Here is a 23,698-nt window from a genome sequence, read left to right as displayed (position 1 = left end):
TTCCGAAATGTAGCTCGTCATCCATTGAGTGTTTGGTGTAACGGATCAGCTGTTCCAAAACAGGTCCGCTACTGAAATGCAACATTTATTAGCAGTGCCACTGCGCATGAAAAACGTTCTAAGAGATTTGAGTAGGACTGGGCTGCAGCGTGATAGCCAGTGCTACAAGTACCCTATCCGTTAGGTGTAACCCATTGCTTAAATTGAGTACATATTAAGGTAATAGTTTACTATATTTCATTTGAGCAAGTAGTACTGCACCTTCCATTATTCTATTGGGTTTCCCATTGACAGTCCCGCCCTCTGATTGACAGCTCTCAGATGAGAACATTCTGGTCAACCTGCATGAGATAGAGAAAATAAGTGCGTTTTGAGTCCTCATCAGCATCTGGAAAGAAAGTTTCCATTTTGAGTTTGAAGCTAGAAAAGTTTCTCAAAATAAAGTGTTTATCTATGGTAATTTATCTTCATATCGCTACTAAAGCCGGCTTTTTTCTATAAAATGTATTCCTGGTGTCCTGCTCATTTACCTTATAGGACCTAATGTTTACTCTCACTACTCCTACGAACTAGCGTTGGTGTACTTACCCAGGAGTGAGGAGTGGGTTACATAAGGACCCTCTCAGTAGTGTCTAATTATACATCGGTTGGCTACTCTCTCTCCCGTTATTTACTATTTCAAAGCGCAGTTGTCTTTTATTATTCGTTCCATTATATTCGACAATATCAAAACAGAACCCTCTTGACCAGATGTTGCCGAGAATAATTTGACAAGTCAGCACTACACGGCGGGGAGAAGAATAAAGACCATGTTGGAGAGCTTTGCGCATTTCTCCAACTCGGGTGCCCAGAACGTTATGTGATACGGATTTCTTTGTGACCATGACGTTCATTTGAATTGCTCACGGTTTTGTTTTTAACGAAGTTTAATTGACAATGAAGTACGGAATGGTTGTTATCACGGCTGGCTTTTCAGGTTTACTCAGCTTCAGCTTTCTTGCAGTGGCAATTGGCAGCGACTATTGGTACATCATCGATGTGAACAAGGCGAACCAGTCGGACTTGGAGGACCTGAGTTCGCATTCCGGTCTCTGGAGGATCCGTGAAGGTATGTCCACGTATATTTTTTTAAGCACCCCAAATTAAATGCTATAGCCTAGCACACTTTGATATTGCGGTTCAATATTGCGCTGTGTTTTCTGGTAGCTTGTCATATAACTTGAAATACATATGCCAAATTTAAACAACGGAGTCTACCTGTTTCACCACCAATGTCAGCCTGCTTCCACGACCCACTGGCCACAGACGTCCGTTCAACGTCTAATTTTAATGTATATTTGGTTGAGTTGTCAACTAACGTGAATTCAGCGTGACATCAACTAAGAATGTCCTTTAGGTTAAAAGTTGGATGGAAAAAAATAAGAAATTCCCGTAAATGAATGACTTTTTGCAAATCCAATCACTTTTCAATGTTTATTCAACCTCATCACATTTTTGTTTTCCTCACTTTATTTTAGATTTACATTTATTTAAATTCAACATCAAAAACTGAATCGAGTTTCACTTTCAAAATGCTACCCCTTTCAGAATGGACCCAATGCTGGTCCATAGCCATCTCTGTTGTATGCCAGCTAATCTCTTCCCCACCCGAGACACATTTGCATGCACAGGACATTGCAATAAACAGGTGCACTTTAGAAGCATCTGTTTTATTGTACTCCTGCTCATTTACATTTTGCATATACATTATTATTATTAATAATAATATCATTATGATTGCTATTAATATTATCATTATTATTGTTGTTATTTTTCGTGTTATTATTATTACTATTGTTATTATTATTAATCTGATTGTTATTGTTATTGTTATTCATAATATTAATTGTATTATTATTATTCACATAGCTCACCTGTATCTTTCCGGCTGTTTTTTCAAATGCATCTCAGTCAGCCTAGAGCATATTTCCTGCTCCAGACAGTGGGTGCATCCCAAATCACACCCTATTCCCATAGAGCTCTGGTCAAAAGTAGTGCACTACATAGGAAATAAGGTGCTATTTGGGATGCAAACATAGGGGAGTGACACATTACGCAGGGAGCGCCTGTGCTACACCACACTACTGCAGTACAGTGTGTCAACAGTATAAGTCATTGCTATAGATTTGTTGATTCATGGCCTGTAAAGAGTTCTGTCGGAGAGCTGGCAGGGAAGCAGCTGTCGATGTTAGGCACACACTTAGTAATCGGATATTAGCAACCATATAGGTGTTACACAGCCATAAGTGTGTTGTGTCATAGGCCTACCTTTTGACTGGTACTTTAACATTGTCATGTATGTCTACCAGTCTGAGCTGTCCAACATATTATGCAATATCTGCCATTTAGCAGAAGCTTTTATCCGAAGCGACGTACAGTCATGCATGCCATTTTACGTATCGTCTACCGGTCTGAAAGGTCAGCACATATCTTCTGTTTGCTCTTTTTACAGGGAAAAATGCCACCTCTTGGCCAATCCAGTCCTTCTTTGTGGATACCTCCAACAAAACTGACATAGAGAAGCACCTTATCAGTGAGTATGTGGCCTCTGCTATGTGGCCTCCGACGCCTTCTACATGAAGACTATATTTGGGTCCCAAATGGCACCCTATTCCCTACATAGTGCATAACGGTTAACCCATGAGCCCTGGTAAAAAGTAACAGTGGTGGAAAAAGTAACCAATTGTCATACTTGAGTAAAAGTAAAGATACCTTAATAGAACATCAACCAAGTAAAAGTTAAAGTATGAATTATAAAAAATTCCTTGTTTCAAGCAAACCAGACGGCACCATTTTCTTGCTTGTTTTTTTAATTTTCAGATAGCAAGGGGCACACACCAACACTCAGACATCATTTACAGATAGCCAGGGGCACACACCAACACTCAGACATCATTTACAGATAGCCAGGGGCACACACCAACACTCAGACATCATTTACAGATAGCCAGGGGCACACACCAACACTCAGACATCATTTACAGATAGCCAGGGGCACACACCAACACTCAGACATCATTTACAGATAGCCAGGGGCACACACCAACACTCAGACATCATTTACAGATAGCCAGGGGCACGCACCAACACTCAGACATCATTTACAGATAGCCAGGGGCACACACCAACACTCAGACATCATTTACAGATAGCCAGGGGCACACACCAACACTCAGACATCATTTACAGATAGCCAGGGGCACGCACCAACACTCAGACATCATTTACAGATAGCCAGGGGCACACACCAACACTCAGACATCATTTACAGATAGCCAGGGGCACACACCAACACTCAGACATCATTTACAGATAGCCAGGGGCACACACCAACACTCAGACATCATTTACAGATAGCCAGGGGCACACACCAACACTCAGACATCATTTACAGATAGCCAGGGGCACACACCAACACTCAGACATCATTTACAGATAGCCAGGGGCACACACCAACACTCAGACATCATTTACAGATAGCCAGGGGCACACACCAACACTCAGACATCATTTACAGATAGCCAGGGGCACACTCCAACACTCAGACATCATTTACAGATAGCCAGGGGCACACTCCAACACTCAGACATCATTTACAGATAGCCAGGGGCACACACCAACACTCAGACATCATTTACAGATAGCCAGGGGCACACACCAACACTCAGACATCATTTACAGATAGCCAGGGGCACACACCAACACTCAGACATCATTTACAGATAGCCAGGGGCACACTCCAACACTCAGACATCATTTACAGATAGCCAGGGGCACACACCAACACTCAGACATCATTTACAGATAGCCAGGGGCACACACCAACACTCAGACATCATTTACAGATAGCCAGGGGCACACACCAACACTCAGACATCATTTACAGATAGCCAGGGGCACGCACCAACACTCAGACATCATTTACAGATAGCCAGGGGCATGCACCAACACTCAGACATCATTTACAGATAGCCAGGGGCATGCACCAACACTCAGACATCATTTACAGATAGCCAGGGGCACGCACCAACACTCAGACATCATTTACAGATAGCCATGGGCACACTCCAACACTCAGACATCATTTACAGATAGCCAGGGGCACACCAACACTCAGACATCATTTACAGATAGCCAGGGGCACACACCAACACTCAGACATCATTTACAGATAGCCAGGGGCACACACCAACACTCAGACATCATTTACAGATAGCCAGGGGCACACTCCAACACTCAGACATCATTTACAGATAGCCAGGGGCACACTCCAACACTCAGACATCATTTACAGATAGCCAGGGGCACACTCCAACACTCAGACATCATTTACAGATAGCCAGGGGCACACACCAACACTCAGACATCATTTACAGATAGCCAGGGGCACACACCAACACTCAGACATCATTTACAGATAGCCAGGGGCACACACCAACACTCAGACATCATTTACAGATAGCCAGGGGCACACACCAACACTCAGACATCATTTACAGATAGCCAGGGGCACACACCAACACTCAGACATCATTTACAGATAGCCAGGGGCACACACCAACACTCAGACATCATTTACAGATAGCCAGGGGCACACACCAACACTCAGACATCATTTACAGATAGCCAGGGGCACACACCAACACTCAGACATCATTTACAGATAGCCAGGGGCACACACCAACACTCAGACATCATTTACAGATAGCCAGGGGCACACACCAACACTCAGACATCATTTACAGATAGCCAGGGGCACACACCAACACTCAGACATCATTTACAGATAGCCAGGGGCACACACCAACACTCAGACATCATTTACAGATAGCCAGGGGCACACACCAACACTCAGACATCATTTACAGATAGCCAGGGCACACTCCAACACTCAGACATCATTTACAGATAGCCAGGGGCACACTCCAACACTCAGACATCATTTACAGATAGCCAGGGGCACACTCCAACACTCAGACATCATTTACAGATAGCCAGGGGCACACTCCAACACTCAGACATCATTTACAGATAGCCAGGGGCACACACTCACCATTTACAACAGACATCATTTACTCAGACATCATTTACAGATAGCCAGGGGCACACTCCAACACTCAGACATCATTTACAGATAGCCAGGGGCACACTCCAACACTCAGACATCATTTACAGATAGCCAGGGGCACATTCCAACACTCAGACATCATTTACAGATAGCCAGGGGCACACACCAACACTCAGACATCATTTACAGATAGCCAGGGGCACACACCAACACTCAGACATCATTTACAGATAGCCAGGGACACACACCAACACTCAGACATCATTTACAGATAGCCAGGGGCACACACCAACACTCAGACATCATTTACAGATAGCCAGGGGCACACACCAACACTCAGACATCATTTACAGATAGCAAGGGGCACACTCCAACACTCAGACATCATTTACAGATAGCCAGGGGCACACATCAACACTCAGACATCATTTACAGATAGCCAGGGGCACACACCAACACTCCAGACATCATTTTACAGATAGCCAGGGGCACACACCAACACTCAGGAACATCATTTACAGATAGCCAGGGATAGCACACTCCAACACTCAGACATCATTTACAGATAGCCAGGGGCACACTCCAACACTCAGACATCATTTACAGATAGCCAGGGGCACACTCCAACACTCAGACATCATTTACAGATAGCCAGGGGCACACACCAACACTCAGACATCATTTACAGATAGCCAGGGGCACACACCAACACTCAGACATCATTTACAGATAGCCAGGGGCACACACCAACACTCAGACATCATTTACAGATAGCCAGGGGCACACACCAACACTCAGACATCATTTACAGATAGCCAGGGGCACACACCAACACTTTACAGACATCATTTACAGATAGCCAGGGGCACACACCAACACTCAGACATCATTTACAGATAGCCAGGGGCACACACCAACACTCAGACATCATTTACAGATAGCCAGGGGCACACACCAACACTCATACATCATTTACAGATAGCCAGGGGCACACACCAACACTCAGACATCATTTACAGATAGCCAGGGGCACACACCAACACTCAGACATCATTTAAAGATAGCCAGGGGCACACACCAACACTCAGACATCATTTACAGATAGCCAGGGGCACACACTCCAACACTCAGACATCATTTACAGATAGCCAGGGGCACACTCCAACACTCAGACATCATTTACAGATAGCCAGGGGCACATTCCAACACTCAGACATCATTTACAGATAGCCAGGGGCACACACCAACACTCGGACATCATTTACAGATAGCCAGGGGCACACACCAACACTCAGACATCATTTACAGATAGCCAGGGGCACACACCAACACTCAGACATCATTTACAGATAGCCAGGGGCACACACCAACACTCAGACATCATTTACAGATAGCCAGGGGCACACACCAACACTCAGACATCATTTACAGATAGCCAGGGGCACACACCAACACTCAGACATCATTTACAGATAGCAAGGGGACATCATTTACAGATAGCCAGGGGCACACACCAACACTCGGACATCATTTACAGATAGCCAGGGGCACACTCCAACACTCAGACATCATTTACAGATAGCCAGGGGCACACTCCAACACTCAGACATCATTTACAGATAGCCAGGGGCACACCCAACACTCAGACATCATTTACAGATAGCCAGGGGCACACACCAACACTCAGACATCATTTACAGATAGCCAGGGGCACACACCAACACTCAGACATCATTTACAGATAGCCAGGGGCACACACCAACACTCAGACATCATTTACAGATAGCCAGGGGCACACACCAACACTCAGACATCATTTACAGATAGCCAGGGGCACACACCAACACTCAGACATCATTTACAGATAGCCAGGGGCACACACCAACACTCAGACATCATTTACAGATAGCCAGGGGCACACACCAACACTCAGACATCATCAGACATCAACACTTCATTTACAGATAGCCAGGGGCACACACCAACACTCAGACATCATTTACAGATAGCCAGGGGCACACACCAACACTCAGACATCATTTACAGATAGCCAGGGGCACACACCAACACTCAGACATCATTTACAGATAGCCAGGGGCACACTCCAACACTCAGACATCATTTACAGATAGCCAGGGGCACACTCCAACACTTCATTTACAGATAGCCAGGGGCACACACCAACACTCAGACATCATTTACAGATAGCCAGGGGCACACACCAACACTCAGACATCATTTACAGATAGCCAGGGGCACACACCAACACTCAGACATCATTTACAGATAGCCAGGGGCACACACCAACACTCAGACATCATTTACAGATAGCCAGGGGCACACACCAACACTCAGACATCATTTACAGATAGCCAGGGGCACACACCAACACTCAGACATCATTTACAGATAGCCAGGGGCACACACCAACACTCAGACATCATTTACAGATAGCCAGGGGCACACACCAACACTCAGACATCATTTACAGATAGCCAGATAGGGGGCACACACCAACACTCAGACATCATTTACAGATAGCCAGGGGCACACACCAACACTCAGACATCATTTACAGATAGCCAGGGGCACACTCCAACACTCAGACATCATTTACAGATAGCCAGGGGCACACTCCAACACTCAGACATCATTTACAGATAGCCAGATCATTTACAGAGCCAGGGGCACACACCAACACAACACATTTACAGACATCATTTACAGATAGCCAGGGGCACAATCCAACACTCAGACATCATTTACAGATAGCCAGGGGCACACACCAACACTCAGACATCATTTACAGATAGCCAGGGGCACACACCAACACTCAGACATCATTTACAGATAGCCAGGGGCACACACCAACACTCAGACATCATTTACAGATAGCCAGGGGCACACACCAACACTCAGACATCATTTACAGATAGCCAGGGGCACACACCAACACTCAGACATCATTTACAGATAGCCAGGGGCACACACCAACACTCAGACATCATTTACAGATAGCCAGGGGCACACACCAACACTCAGACATCATTTACAGATAGCCAGGGGCACACACCAACACTCAGACATCATTTACAGATAGCCAGGGGCACACACCAACACTCAGACATCATTTACAGATAGCCAGGGGCACACACCAACACTCAGACATCATTTACAGATAGCCAGGGGCACACACCAACACTCAGACATCATTTACAGATAGCCAGGGGCACACACCAACACTCAGACATCATTTACAGATAGCCAGGGGCACACTCCAACACTCAGACATCATTTACAGATAGCCAGGGGCACACTCCAACACTCAGACATCATTTACAGATAGCCAGGGGCACACACCAACACTCAGACATCATTTACAGATAGCCAGGGGCACACACCAACACTCAGACATCATTTACAGATAGCCAGGGGCACACACCAACACTCAGACATCATTTACAGATAGCCAGGGGCACACACCAACACTCAGACATCATTTACAGATAGCCAGGGGCACACACCAACACTCAGACATCATTTACAGATAGCCAGGGGCACACTCCAACACTCAGACATCATTTACAGATAGCCAGGGGCACATTTTACAACACTCAGACATCATTTACAGATAGCCAGGGGCACACACCAACACTCAGACATCATTTACAGATAGCCAGGGGCACACACCAACACTCAGACATCATTTACAGATAGCCAGGGCATAATTTACAGATAGCCAGGGGCACACTCAGACATCATTTACAGATAGCCAGGGGGGGCACACACACCAACACTCAGACATCATTTACAGATAGCCAGGGGCACACACCAACACTCAGACATCATTTACAGATAGCCAGGGGCACACACCAACACTCAGACATCATTTACAGATAGCCAGGGGCACACACCAACACTCAGACATCATTTACAGATAGCCAGGGGCACACACCAACACTCAGACATCATTTACAGATAGCCAGGGGCACACACCAACACTCAGACATCATTTACAGATAGCCAGGGGCACACAACCAACACTTTACAGACATCATTTACAGATAGCCAGGGGCACACACCAACACTCAGACATCATTTACAGATAGCCAGGGGCACACACCAACACTCAGACATCATTTACAGATAGCCAGGGGCACACACCAACACTCAGACATCATTTACAGATAGCCAGGGGCACACACCAACACTCAGACATCATTTACAGATAGCCAGGGGCACACTCCAACACTCAGACATCATTTACAGATAGCCAGGGGCACACACCAAGACATCATTTACAGACATCATTTACAGATAGCCAGGGGCACACACCAACACTCAGACATCATTTACAGATAGCCAGGGGCACACACCAACACTCAGACATCATTTACAGATAGCCAGGGGCACACACCAACACTCAGACATCATTTACAGATAGCCAGGGGCACACACCAACACTCAGACATCATTTACAGATAGCCAGGGGCACACACCAACACTCAGACATCATTTACAGATAGCAGGGGCACACACCAACACTCAGACATCATTTACAAATAAAGCATGTGTGTTTAGTGAGTCTGTCAGATCAGAGGCAGTAGAGATGACTCTTGATAAGTGTGTGAATTTGTCCATTTTGCTGTCCTGCTAAGTATTCAAAATGTAACGAGTACTTTTGGTTTTCTGGGAAAAAGCATCGAGTAAAAAGTACATTATTTTCTTTAGGAATGTAGTGGAGTAAAAGTAAAAGTAGTCAAAAATATAAATAGTAAAGTACAGATACCCCCAAAAAACGACTTAAGTAGTAATTCAAGTATTTTTACTTCAGTTCTTTACACCATGTAGGGCACAGCTGTAGTTAGTTCTAGCTCTGTCACACCCACACAAAACAGCACAGGTTGTTGAGTCTGTACGATGGGCTCAATGTTTACAAAGTGACTCAACATTATTGCACTCCACTTTAACAATACAATATAGACCCCATAAAATTATAAGGTTCATTACTAAGCACGTACAGTTGAAGTTGGAAGTTTACATACACCTTAGCCAACTACATTTAAACTCAGTTTTTAACAATTCCTGACATTTAATCCTAGTACAAATTTTACATACACTCAATTTGTATTTGATAGCATTGCCTTTAAATTGTTTAACGTGGGTCAAACGTTTCGGGTAGCCTTCCACAAGGTTTCCAGGTTTCCAGCTCTAGGAAGAGTCTTGGTGGTTCCAAACTTCTTTCATTTAAGAATGATGGAGGCCACTGTGTTCTTGTGGACCTTCAATGCTGCAGAAATGTTTAGGTACCCTTCCCCAGATCTGTGCCTCGACACAATCCTGTCTCAGAGCTCTACAGACAATTCCTTCAACCGCATGGCTTGGTTTTTGCTCTGACATGCACTGTCAACTGTGGGACCTTATATAAACGTGTGTGTGCCTTTCCAAATCCTGTCCAATCAATTTAATTTAACACAGGTGGACTCCAATCAAGTTGTAGAAACATCTCAAGGATGATCAATGGGAACAGGATGCACCTGAGCTCAATTTTGAGTCTCATAGCAAAGGGTCTGAATACTTATGTAAATAATACATTTGCAAACATTTCTGAAAACCTGTTTTCTCTTTGTCATTATGGGGTATTGTGTGTAGATTGATGATGGGAAACAAATCATTTAATCCATTTTAAAATAAGGCTGTAACGTAACAAAATGTGGAAAAAGTCACGGGGTCTGAATGCCCCCCACACACACCCTCAAGCACACAGTGATGTTTCTAGGCATAAGCGACATAAGTGACAAATAGGGGGCCCACAACCCGATTTAGTAAGTCAGCCTGGGTCTCAACGTAATGTTGAGAGTTAGAATAGTATAATACAATTTTGAAGTTTGTTAGTGCATCTGCAGTTTTCCTCTTGTTACGTCAATCATTGACAGTCACTTAATTAGCCCATGCGAAATAACATTTCTCTATGCAAAATGTGTAGAATTGCAAGACATTAACTTCAAAGCTGCAAATCATTCTCTCGGCCACCAAGAGGGGGCATGACCTTTTTTGCCCATGAGGTGGGGGGCATTACCGTGAGGTGGGGGCATTACCTTGAGGTGGGGAGCATTACCTTGAGGTGGGGGGCATTACTGTGAGGTGGGGGGCATTACCGTGAAGTGGGGGCATTACCTTGAGGTGGGTTGGGGCATTACCGTGAGGTGGGGAGGAATTACTGTGAGGTGGTGGGTCCCCCCAACCAAATATCGCTTATGGTCCCCAAAACGCTAGAAACTGACCTGCTCACACACACACACCATGCAGAAATGTTTTTGTGAGAAGACCATGTACAGTGTATTTCTCCAGCTCACAGTAACCCTGCTTTGCATTCTGGGTCTCCCTGCAGACTCCCACAAGGTCATAGTCACCCTGCTGCCTCTCAGTCTGTTGCTGGTGGTGTTGGGAGGGATCTGTGGTCTGGTCAGCTCTCTGGCCAGGAATCCCAGCCTGCTGGCCGGCTCCGCATCCTACTTCCTCTTCTGCAGTAAGTGACTTTCTGGAGCATCCCCTGGTGTTCAGGCCTGGGTTGTGTTCATTAGGCACTAATTGGAAGAGAACGGACTGAAACGGGGACTACGTGGACTTGTCCAATGAGAAACACTCTTATTTTATTTTTTTAATCGATTTTTTTAAAATTCTGTTGTGTGCCCTAATGAACACAATCCTGGTTTTCAGACAAGGGTTAAAATAGTAGTTGTGTTTGCTTGAGCTTTCCCAGCACAATGGATACAATAGAAAAGTCCAAAAGTGCAAACTCTGCCCACCTGGCACTCAAGGTGAACCTTTTGAAAGAAAACAATATGAACCCATGTTTTCATGTTGTTCTGGAGCTTGTGGCAGTGAAATGGTTATTTTAGATTGATTCTATGTTGTACTGATATGAATATCTTGTTCAACTGCTTTAGGCTGAAATTGTACAGTGCATGATGCTGAAAGGTTAAAGACCAGTGGGCATTTTCTAGCTGTCAGTGTGTGTGGATGTGTGGGAGGATTTCAGTACACACATTCTCATACTGTTGTCTTTATTCAATTGAAGGTTGCTTTCAGCTTTCAAATCAACTCGGTTTTCTCTCTGAAACAGGCTTAAATAACCTCATTCAAGGATTTTTAGAGATGACAGCAAATATGTCTTGAAAGGTTGAGATATTGCACTGAATACTTTCAGTCAGGGCCGGTTTAATGCAGGGGCTTCTCGGGGCTGAATGCAGGGGCTTCTCGGGGATGAATGCAGGGGCTTCTCGGGGCCGAATGCAGGGGCTTCTCGGGGCTGAATGCAGGGGCTTCTCGGGGCCGAATGCAGGGGCTTCTCGGGGCTGAATGCAGGGGCTTCTCGGGGCTGAATGCAGGGGCTTCTCGGGGCTGAAGCCCAAGCCCGTAGATCCAGCCACAGGAGTATAAAATACACCAGAGAGCATCATTTAGCCACAGAAGATGAATAGCCCCCCCCCCCTCAAAAAAAACATCAACAACTGTGGATTAAAGAGCGACTGCCTTTTAAAAGGCAACTCATCCTTTTGAGGCATCAATATGAGTCAGGAACAATTATTCTAGTGTCAAAATTGACTACAAAGTGTAAATAGAATAGTTTTGGTCGTAAAGTCAGTTTTGTCTACAACAGAGTTTGTAACATCTGTGCATCACACTGGGTAAATGAAGGTTGGGTTATGATTTGACAATGTCCATTTGCCCATTAACATGGGGTGAACAGCTGTGGAGATTGCTCTCTATCCAATAGCATTGACAGTGAGACAGGTCTGCCCAGAAGCTCTGACTTTTTACACAAGACATCACGTTGTGCATTTTATTACTTGAGAAATACTGCACCAAATACCTTAGTTAGATGTAAAATTAAACTACAACATCCTTGGCCAAAACGTCAACGTTTATTACAGATTTCTTGAGTTATTTTAGATTCATTCTTGGGACTTTTGAAGAAGGGAAATAGGCTTCCACGTCTACAGTGTCTCATGGGGAACAAACATCAATAACCAAATGTGAAATCGTCCAGAAAACTGAAATCTTGTTCAGCAAGACACTGAACCCCTATCCTGCCCCAGGGAAACTGCAGCAAGACACTGAACCCCTATCCTGCCCCAGGGAAACTGCAGCAAGACACTGAACCCCTATCCTGCCCCAGGGAAACTGCAGCAAGACACTGAACCCCTATCCTGCCCCAGGGAAACTGCAGCAAGACACTGAACCCCTATCCTGCCCCAGGGAAACTGCAGCAAGACACTGAACCCCTATCCTGCCCCAGGGAAACTGCAGCAAGACACTGAACCCCTATCCTGCCCCAGCAAGACACTGAACCCCTATCCTGCTCTGCAGCAAGACACTGAACCCCTAACCTGCCCCAGGGGCAAACTGCAGCAAGACACTGAACCCCTAACCTGCCCCAGCGGCACTGCTCTGCAGCAAGACACTGAACCCCTAACCTGCCCCAGGGGCTCTGCTCTGCAGCAAGACACTGAACCCCTAACCTGCCCCAGGGCACTGCTCTGCAGCAAGACACTGAACCCCTAACCTGCCCCAGCGGCACTGCTCTGCAGCAAGACACTGAACCCTAACCTGCCCCAGCGGCACTGCTCTGCAGCAAGACACTGAACCCCTAACCTGCCCCAGGGAAACTGCTCTGCAGCAAGACACTGAACCCTAACCTGCCCCAGCGGCACTGCTCTGCAGCAAGACACTGAACCCCTAACCTGCCCCAGGGGCTCTGCTCTGCAGCAAGACACTGAACCCCTAACCTGCCCCAGGGACACTGCAACAAGACACTGAACCCCTAACCTGCCCCAGGGACACTGCTCTGCAGCAAGACACTGAACCCTTTGCTGCTTCCAACCTAGGACAGGGCTGTTCAACACGCAAAACACTTCCGTTTCTTGTTTCTACCTGGTAGTTATTAATCTGCACAAGACACTGGTTTGCCCCAGGGGCTCTGCTCTGAAGCAAGACACTGAACCCTTTGTCCCTCAGGACCGACATTGAACAAGACACTGCTCTAGGGGAATAAAACAGCCTTGAACAGCCCTGCTCTGCAGGGAATAAAACAGCCTTGAACAGCCCTGCTCCCCAGGGACATAAAAGACACTGAACCTTGAACAGCCCTGCTCTAGGGACATAAAGCTGACCCTTTGCTGCTTCCAGCCTAGGACAGGGCTGTTCAACAGCCACTGCTTCTTGTTTCTACCTGGTAGTTATAAAACACCTGCCTTGAACAGCCCTGCTCTAGGGGAATAAAACAGCCTTGAACAGCCCTGCTCTAGGGGAATAAAACAGCCTTGAACAGCCCTGCTCTAGGGGAATAAAACAGCCTTGAACAGCCCTGCTCTAGGGAATAAAACAGCCTTGAACAGCCCTGCTCTAGGGGAATAAAACAGCCTTGAACAGCCCTGCTCTAGGGGAATAAAACAGCCTTGAACAGCCCTGCTCTAGGGGAATAAAACAGCCTTGAACAGCCCTGCTCTAGGGGAATAAAACAGCCTTGAACAGCCCTGCTCTAGGGGAATAAAACAGCCTTGAACAGCCCTGCTCTTGTCGTCAGTAACAGCCTTTCTGGAAATATAGATGCCTTTGCTGGGAAGGCATGAGTTCCTGTCTAGCCTCTGAAAAAGAGCGTAGGTTCACAATCTCACACAAAGAAGACATCTTTCATTCATCAGTATTTTTTCTTTCTTGCAGCAGCAGAATAAACATTATGAGAGCGTCAGGTCTCGTCATGTCTAACCCTTACATTTGTATCCCTCCCAAAAAACCGGTCTACCTAATGGAGATAGGAACACCTTACGTGATGCCCACTTGACAAGAAAAAAGCTTTCCTTGTGAATAGCTTCTGACGACAGCACTCAGCACCTCCAGACAGAATCAAATATGAGATCTAATCCAGCTGAGACTGAGTGAAGTGCTGTGATGAATAAGCAAAATACACACACATTTCAGATTGGCCCCACAGTGAAATAAAATAAAACCATGACTATTTCTGCAACACTTTCTGTGAGGCACACTTACTGTATATAAAGCATTATACGTAAGCTAGTATATTATTTAGTTTATACTTCTTTACCTAAAAAAGATAATGTTTTTGTTGGGGAAAGAATGAGCCATGTTATTTATGTTCCTCATCCCAAATCAAATCAAATCAAATCAAATCAAATTGTATTTGTCACATACACATGGTTAGCAGATGTTAATGCGAGTGTAGCGAAATGCTTGTGCTTCTAGTTCCGACAATGCAGTAATAACGAACAAGTAATCTAACTAACAATTTCATTTCCATCAATTCCCATGATTAAAGTGGCTGGAGTAGAGTCAGTGTCATTGACAGTGTGTTGGCAGTAGCCACTCAATGTTAGTGGTGGCTGTTTAACAGTCTGATGGCCTTGAGGTAGAAGCTGTTTTTCAGTCTCTCGGTCCCAGCTTTGATGCACCTGTACTGACCTCGCCTTCTGGATGACAGCGGGGTGAACAGGCAGTGGCTCGGGTGGTTGATGTCCTTGATGATCTTTATGGCCTTCCTGTAGCATCGGGTGGTGTAGGTGTCCTGGAGGGCAGGTAGTTTGCTGATGATGCGGTGATGCGTTGTGAGACCTCACTACCCTCTGGAGAGCCTTACGGTTGAGGGCGGTGCAGTTGCCATACCAGGCGGTGATACAGCCCGCCAGGATGCTCTCGATGTGCATCTGTAGAAGTTTGTGAGTGCTTTTGGTGACAAGCCGAATTTCTTCAGCCTCCTGAGGTTGAAGAGGCGCTGCTGCGCCTTCCTCACGATGCTGTCTGTGTGAGTGGACCAATTCAGTTTGTCTGTGATGTGTATGCCGAGGAACTTAAAACTTGCTACCCTCTCCACTACTGTTCCATCGATGTGGATGGGGGGTGTTCCCTCTGCTGTTTCCTGAAGTCCACAATCATCTCCTTAGTTTTGTTGACGTTGAGTGTGAGGTTATTTTCCTGACACCACACTCCGAGGCCCTCACCTCCTCCCTGTAGGCTGTCTCGTCGTTGTTGGTAATCAAGCCTACCACTGTTGTGTCGTCCGCAAACTTGATGATTGAGTTGGAGGCGTGCATGGCCACGCAGTCGTGGGTGAACAGGGAGTACAGGAGAGGGCTCAGAACGCACCCTTGTGGGGCCCCAGTGTTGAGGATCAGCGGGGAGGAGATGTTGTTGCCTACCCTCACCACCTGGGGGCGGCCCGTCAGGAAGTCCAGTACCCAGTTGCACAGGGCGGGGTCGAGACCCAGGGTCTCGAGCTTGATGACGAGCTTGGAGGGTACTATGGTGTTGAATGCCGAGCTGTAGTCGATGAACAGCATTCTCACATAGGTATTCCTCTTGTCCAGATGGGTTAGGGCAGTGTGCAGTGTGGTTGAGATTGCATCGTCTGTGGACCTATTTGGGCGGTAAGCAAATTGGAGTGGGTCAAGGGTGTCAGGTAGGGTGGAGGTGATATGGTCCTTGACTAGTCTCTCAAAGCACTTCATGATGACGGATGTGAGTGCTAAGGAGCGGTAGTCGTTTAGCTCAGTTACCTTAGCTTTCTTGGGAACAGGAACAATGGTGGCCCTCTTGAAGCATGTGGGAACAGCAGACTGGTATAGGGATTGATTGAATATGTCCGTAAACACACCGGCCAGCTGGTCTGCGCATGCTCTGAGGGCGCGGCTGGGGATGCCGTCTGGGCCTGCAGCCTTGCGAGGGTTAACACGTTTAAATGTCTTACTCACTTCGGCTGCAGTGAAGGAGAGACCGCATGTTTCCGTTGCAGGCCGTGTCAGTGGCACTGTATTGTCCTCAAAGCGGGCAAAAAAGTTATTTAGTCTGCCTGGGAGCAAGACATCCTGGTCCGTGACTATGGGTTTCTTCCTGTAGTCCGTGATTGACTGCCACATGCCACATGCCTCTTGTGTCTGAGCCGCAATTGAGATTCTACTTTGTCTGTACTGGCGCTTAGCTTGTTTGATAGCCTTGCGGAGGGAATAGCTGCACTGTTTGTATTCAGTCATGTTACCAGACACCTTGCCCTGATTAAAAGCAGTGGTTCGTGCCTTCAGTTTCACACGAATGCTGCCATCAATCCACGGTTTCTGGTTAGGGAATGTTTTAATCGTTGCTATGGGAACGACATCTTCAACGCACGTTCTAATGAACTCGCACACCGTATCAGCGTATTCGTGTTGTTGTCTGACGCAATACGAAACATCTCCCAGTCCACGTGATGGAAGCAGTCTTGGAGTGTGGAGTCAGCTTGGTTGGACCAGCGTTGGACCCAGTGTGGGAGCTTCTTGTTTTAGTTTCTGTCTGTAGGCAGGGATCAACAAAATGGAGTCGTGGTCAGCTTTTCAAAAGGGGGCGGGGCAGGGCCTCTGCGTCGGAAGTTAGAGTAACAATGATCCAGGGTCTTTCCACCCCTGGTTGCGCAAATATGCTGATAAAATTTAGGGAGTCTTGTTTTCAGATTAGCCTTGTTAAAATCCCCAGCTACAATGAATGCAGCCTCCCGGATAAATCGTTTCCAGTTTGCAGAGAGTTAAATAAAGTTCGTTCAGAGCCATCGATGTGTCTGCTTGGGGGGATATACGGCTGTGATTATAATCGAAGAGAATTCTCTTGGTAGATAATGCGGTCTACATTTGATTGTGAGGAATTCTAAATCAGGTGAACTTTGAGTTCCTGTATGTTTCTTTCATCACCCATGTCACGTTGGCCATAAGGCATACACCCCGCCCGTCTTCTTACCCAGAAAGGTGTTTGTTTCTGTCGCGCGATGCGTGGAGAAACCCGCTGGCTGCACCGCTTGCGTTCTCCAGTTAGCCATGTTTCCGTGAAGCAGAGAACGTTACAGTCTCTGATGTCCCTCTGGAATGCTACCCTTGCTCGGATTTCATCAACCTTGTTGTCAAGAGACTGGACATTGGCAAGAATGCTAGGGAGTGGTGCACGATGTGCCCGTCTCCGGAGTCTGACCAGAAGCCCGCTTCGTTTCCCTCTTTTTCTGAGTCGTTTTTTTTTTTGGCATGTGACCACTCCGTTACACTGGTTGTAAGGCAGAACACAGGATCCGCATCGCGAAAAACATATTCTTGGTCGTACTGATGGTGAGTTGACGCTGATCTTATATTCAGTAGTTCTTCTCGGCTGTATGTAATGAAACCTAAGATGACCTGGGGTACTAGTGTAAGAAATAACACGTAAAAAACAAAAAAAAGGTTTGATTCATCTTCAGCCAAGAATGCACATAAACATAGTATTATGTCATTTCTATATTATTATAGTAGTAGTTTTACTACATTACATGTAACTTACCTATAGAGTACTTGACTTTGTAACTACTCCCCAATACCAGTTCTACCTGCTTGGGTGATGCCCTGGCAGCTGTTGGCGCAGAAAGCCCACCACTCATCAGTAGTCCAGAGTAGGATGGTACAGTCCTACACCAAGCCTCTGTCATCACCGCACACCTCTGTCATCACCACACACCTCTGTCATCACCACACACCTCTGTCATCACCGCACACCTCTGTCATCACCCCCACGCCTCTGTCATCACCACACACACCTCTGTCATCACCACACACCTCTGTCATCACCACACACCTCTGTCATCACCACACACCTCTGTCATCACCACACACACCTCTGTCATCACCACACACACCTCTGTCATCACCGCACACCTCTTTCATCACCAGACACCTCTGTCATCACCACACACCTCTGTCATCACCACACACACCTCTGTCATCACCACACACACCTCTGTCATCACCACACACCTCTGTCACCACACACCTCTGTCATCACCACACACACCTCTGTCATCACCACACACACCTCTGTCATCACCACACACCTCTGTCATCACCACACACACCTCTGTCATCACCGCACACCTCTGTCATCACCGCACACACCTCTGTCATCACCACACACCTCTGTCATCACCACACACCTGTCATCCCGCACACCTCTGTCATCACCACACACCTCTGTCATCACCACACACCTCTGTCATCACCGCACACCTCTGTCATCACCACACACCTCTGTCATCACCGCACACCTCTGTCATCACCACACACCTCTGTCATCACCACACACACCTCTGTCATCACCACACACCTCTTTCATCACCACACACACCTCTGTCATCACCGCACACCTCTGTCATCACCACACACACCTCTGTCATCACCACACACCTCTGCCATCTCCACTGTCTCCGCTTTTTGACTTCTCAACTCAACACCTGGCATTTCAAACTCAACACCTGGCATTTCAAACTCAAAACAACTAACCAACTGACTGCCAGCTTTGCAGTCTTTAAATGCCATTGTGGGTTAAGATAATTAAGATCAACGTTATACTAATTATTAAAACAATATGTTTATACTGTATATATAATACATAAATATATTTTCACACAGAGAGAGAGAGAGAGAGGAGACACAAAGAGCGAGACAAAGAGAGACAGAGAGAACAGCCTAGACTTCTAGATATTAAGATGAGAGTTAATTTGCAATTGCCAACTTGTTATGAGAAACACTCACATAGAGCAGCCAACTGTGGCAGCTGTCACGAACAGATGTATCTTACTGAAAAAAACATGCCTTTCCTCCCACTGACACTACAACAGATCATTCTCTTTCTGAATCCACATTCTGATCAAATCTTATTGTGTTACAATCTGGACCCTCTATTTCTGAAACTATCCGCCGCCATTGTCGCAACCCCTATTACCAGCCTGTTCAACCTCTCTTTCATATCGTCTGAGATCCCCAAGGATTGAAAGCTGCCGCAGTCATCCCCCTCTTCAAAGGGGGAGACACCCTGGACCCAAACTGTTACAGACCTATATCCATCCTGCCCTGCCTATCTAAGGTCTTGAAAGCCAAGTCAACAAACAGGTCACTGACCATCTCGAATCCCACCGTACCTTCTCCGCTGTGCAATCTGGTTTCCGAGCCGGTCACGGGTGCACCTCAGCCACGCTCAAGGTACTAAACGATATCATAACCGCCATCGATAAAAGACAGTACTGTGCAGCCGTCTTCATCGACCTTGCCAAGGCTTTCGACTCTGTCAATCACCATATTCTTATCTGCAGACTCAGTAGCCTCGGTTTTTTGGATGACTGCCTTGCCTGGTTCACCAATTACTTTGCAGACACAGTTCAGAGTGTCAAATCGGAGGGCATGCTGTCCGGTCCTCTGGCAGTCTCTATGGGGGTACCACAGGGTTCAATCCTCGGGCCGACTCTTTTCTCTGTATATATCAATGATGTTGCTCTTGCTGCGGGCGATTCCCTGATCCACCTCTACGCAGACGACACCATTCTATATACTTCCGGCCCGTCCTTGGACACTGTGCTATCTAACCTCCAAACGAGCTTCAATGCCATACAACACTCCTTCCGTGGCCTCCAACTGCTCTTAAACGCCAGTAAAACCAAATGCATGCTTTTCAACCGTTCGCTGCCTGCACCCGCACGCCTGACCAGCATCACCACCCTGGATGGTTCCGACCTTGAATATGTGGACATCTATAAGTACCTAGGTGTCTGGCTAGACTGTAAACTCTCCTTCCAGACTCATATCAAACATCTCCAATCGAAAATCAAATCAAGAGTCGGCTTTCTATTCCGCAACAAAGCCTCCTTTACTCACGCCGCCAAACTTACCCTACTAAAACTGACTATCCTACCGATCCTCGACTTCGGCGATGTCATCTACAAAATTGCTTCCAACACTCTACTCAGCAAACTGGATGCAGTTTATCACAGTGCCATCCGTTTTGTCACTAAAGCACCTTATACCACCCACCACTGCGACTTGTATGCTCTAGTCGGCTGGCCCTCGCTACATATTCGTCGCCAGACCCACTGGCTCCAGGTCATTTACAAGTCCATGCTAGGTAAAGCTCCGCCTTATCTCAGTTCGCTGGTCACGATGGCAACACCCATCCGTAGCACGCGCTCCAGCAGGTGTATCTCACTGATCATCCCTAAAGCCAACACCTCATTTGGCCGCCTTTCGTTCCAGTTCTCTGCTGCCTGTGACTGGAACGAATTGCAAAATCGCTGAAGTTGGAGACTTTTATCTCCCTCACCAACTTCAAACATCTGCTATCTGAGCAGCTAACCGATCGCTGCAGCTGTACATAGTCTATCGGTAAATAGCCCACCCATTTTTACCTACCTCATCCCCATACTGTTTTTATTTATTTACTTTTCTGCTCTTTGCACACCAATATCTCTACCTGTACATGACCATCTGATCATTTATCACTCCAGTGTTATTAATCTGCAAAATTGTAATTATTTGCCTACCTCCTCATGCCTTTTGCACACAATGTATATAGACTCCCCTTTTTTCTACTGTGTTATTGACTTGTTAATTGTTTACTCCATGTGTAACTCTGTGTTGTCTGTTCACACTGCTATGCTTTATCTTGGCCAGGTCGCAGTTGCAAATGAGAACTTGTTCTCAACTAGCCTACCTGGTTAAATAAAGGTGAAATAAAATAAAAAATAAAACACAGCTGATTTCACTGCTGGTATACAGCTACATTGTCTTGGTTCTGATCAGGAGGAGTGCTAAACAGCAAAACCGTCCATTTAAATGGATCATTTCAATATTTGATGGAGCATTGATCAGAGGGTGGAGTGATTGCTGATCACGGTAGTGGGGGGAAAATACCCTGTGGTAATGGCAAGGAATCAGACTGGCTTGGCATGATTGAACCAGGATATCAGAGTCTACTTGGCTGTTTTGGCCTGATTGAACCAGGCTATCAGAGGCTACTTGGCTGTTTTTGCCTGATTTAACCAGGCTATCAGAGTCTACTTGTCTGTTTTTGGCTGATTTAACCAGGCTATCAGAGGCTACGTGTCTGTTTTGACCTGATTGACCCAGGATATCAGAGTCTTCTGGGCTATTTTGACCTGATTGAACCAGGATATCAGAGTCTTCTGGGCTGTTTTGACCTGATTGAACCAGGATATCAGAGTCTTCTGGGCTGTTTTGACCTGATTGAAGCAGGTTATCAGAGTCTTCTGGGCTGTTTTGACCTGATTGAACCAGGATATCCGTCTTCTGGGCTGTTTTGACCTGATTGAACTAGGATATTAGAGTCTTCTGGGCTGTTTTGACCTGATTGAACCAGTCTACTTTTCCAAACAGTTGATAAGCAACCTTGTTTTTCCGATATTTGTTTCCCTGTGTTATTACTTAGTCTGGGCCTGTTTGAACTAGGACTTCAGAGTTCTACAGGGCTATGGTATTACTTAGTCTGGGCCTGTTTGAACAGGCCTTCAGAGTTCTACTGGGCTATGGTATTACTTAGTCTGGGCCTGTTTGAACAGGCCTTCAGAGTTCTACTGGGCTACGGTATTACTTAGTCTGGGCCTGTTTGAACTAGACCTTCCGAGTGCTACTTATTTTTCACTCTGGTCTTCAGGCAGCAGGCTGGTTTGAATAAATGTTGTGATGAAAACACAAAGCACTATATTTTCCAGTATTTTTCTCCTACCTGTCCAATATTACAGACATTACAGATCCATCTGTTCTGTCTTTGTACTGGATGTGCACACCTTGTACTTGAGACAAAGATAGACTCACTCAAACAAAACACACACACACACAAACTCACACAGACACACACCTCATACACACACAGACTCCTGCACTCACACACACATGCGTCCCATACTCACAGACACACACACTCACAGACACACACACTCACAGACACACACACTCACAGACACACACACTCACAGACACACACACACAGAGACACACACACTCACAGACACACACACTCACAGACACACACACACACAGACACACACACTCACAGACACACACACACTCCACAGACACACACACTCACAGACACACACACTCACAGACACACACACTCACAGACACACACACACAGACACACACACTCCCACAGACACACACACACAGACACACACACTCACAGACACACACACTCACAGACACACACACACAGGGACACACACACTCAGACACACACACTCCACAGACACACACAGACACACACACACACAGACACACACACTCCACAGACACACACACTCCACAGACACACACACACTCACAGACACACACACACACACACACAGACACACACACTCACAGACACACACACACACACACAGACACACACACACAGACACACACACTCCACAGACACACACACTCAGACACACACACTCACAGACACACACACACAGGCACACACACACAGGCACACACACACACACAGACACACACTCACAGACACACACACACAGACACACACACACAGACACACACACACAGACAAGGCTGCTGTCCCATGTGCTGCTACGGTTTATTAATATACTGGATTCTCAACAGAGCTCACTGTAATATATCTGTTGCTGTAGATATCATTATTCATATATATTTTTGGTGTATATACTCACATAGATTACATTTGGATTAACGATAGTGTTATTTGGGTTATTTATTAGATTAGTCCTAACATTCTGTGATTTAA

General features: G+C 46.2%; 1 protein-coding gene across 1 annotated transcript; it reads left to right on the top strand.

Moving 5' to 3' along the window:
• Positions 1-569: 569 nt before the first annotated feature.
• LOC112240767 (transmembrane protein 235) lies at positions 570-11,636 on the top strand (the record flags this gene model as incomplete). Its single annotated transcript, XM_042314412.1, has 3 exons — positions 570-1,108; positions 2,492-2,572; positions 11,499-11,636. Coding segments are annotated over exons 1-3 (391 nt in total), but the record flags the coding sequence as incomplete, so codon positions are not given.
• Between the last annotated feature and the right edge of the window lie 12,062 nt (positions 11,637-23,698).

Source organism: Oncorhynchus tshawytscha, unplaced genomic scaffold (assembly GCF_018296145.1).
Source record: "Oncorhynchus tshawytscha isolate Ot180627B unplaced genomic scaffold, Otsh_v2.0 Un_contig_19620_pilon_pilon, whole genome shotgun sequence".
In the NCBI taxonomy this organism is placed as follows: Eukaryota; Metazoa; Chordata; class Actinopteri; order Salmoniformes; family Salmonidae; genus Oncorhynchus; species Oncorhynchus tshawytscha.
Note: the sequence above shows the minus strand (reverse complement) of the source record. Positions and strands in the feature narration are given on the sequence as shown.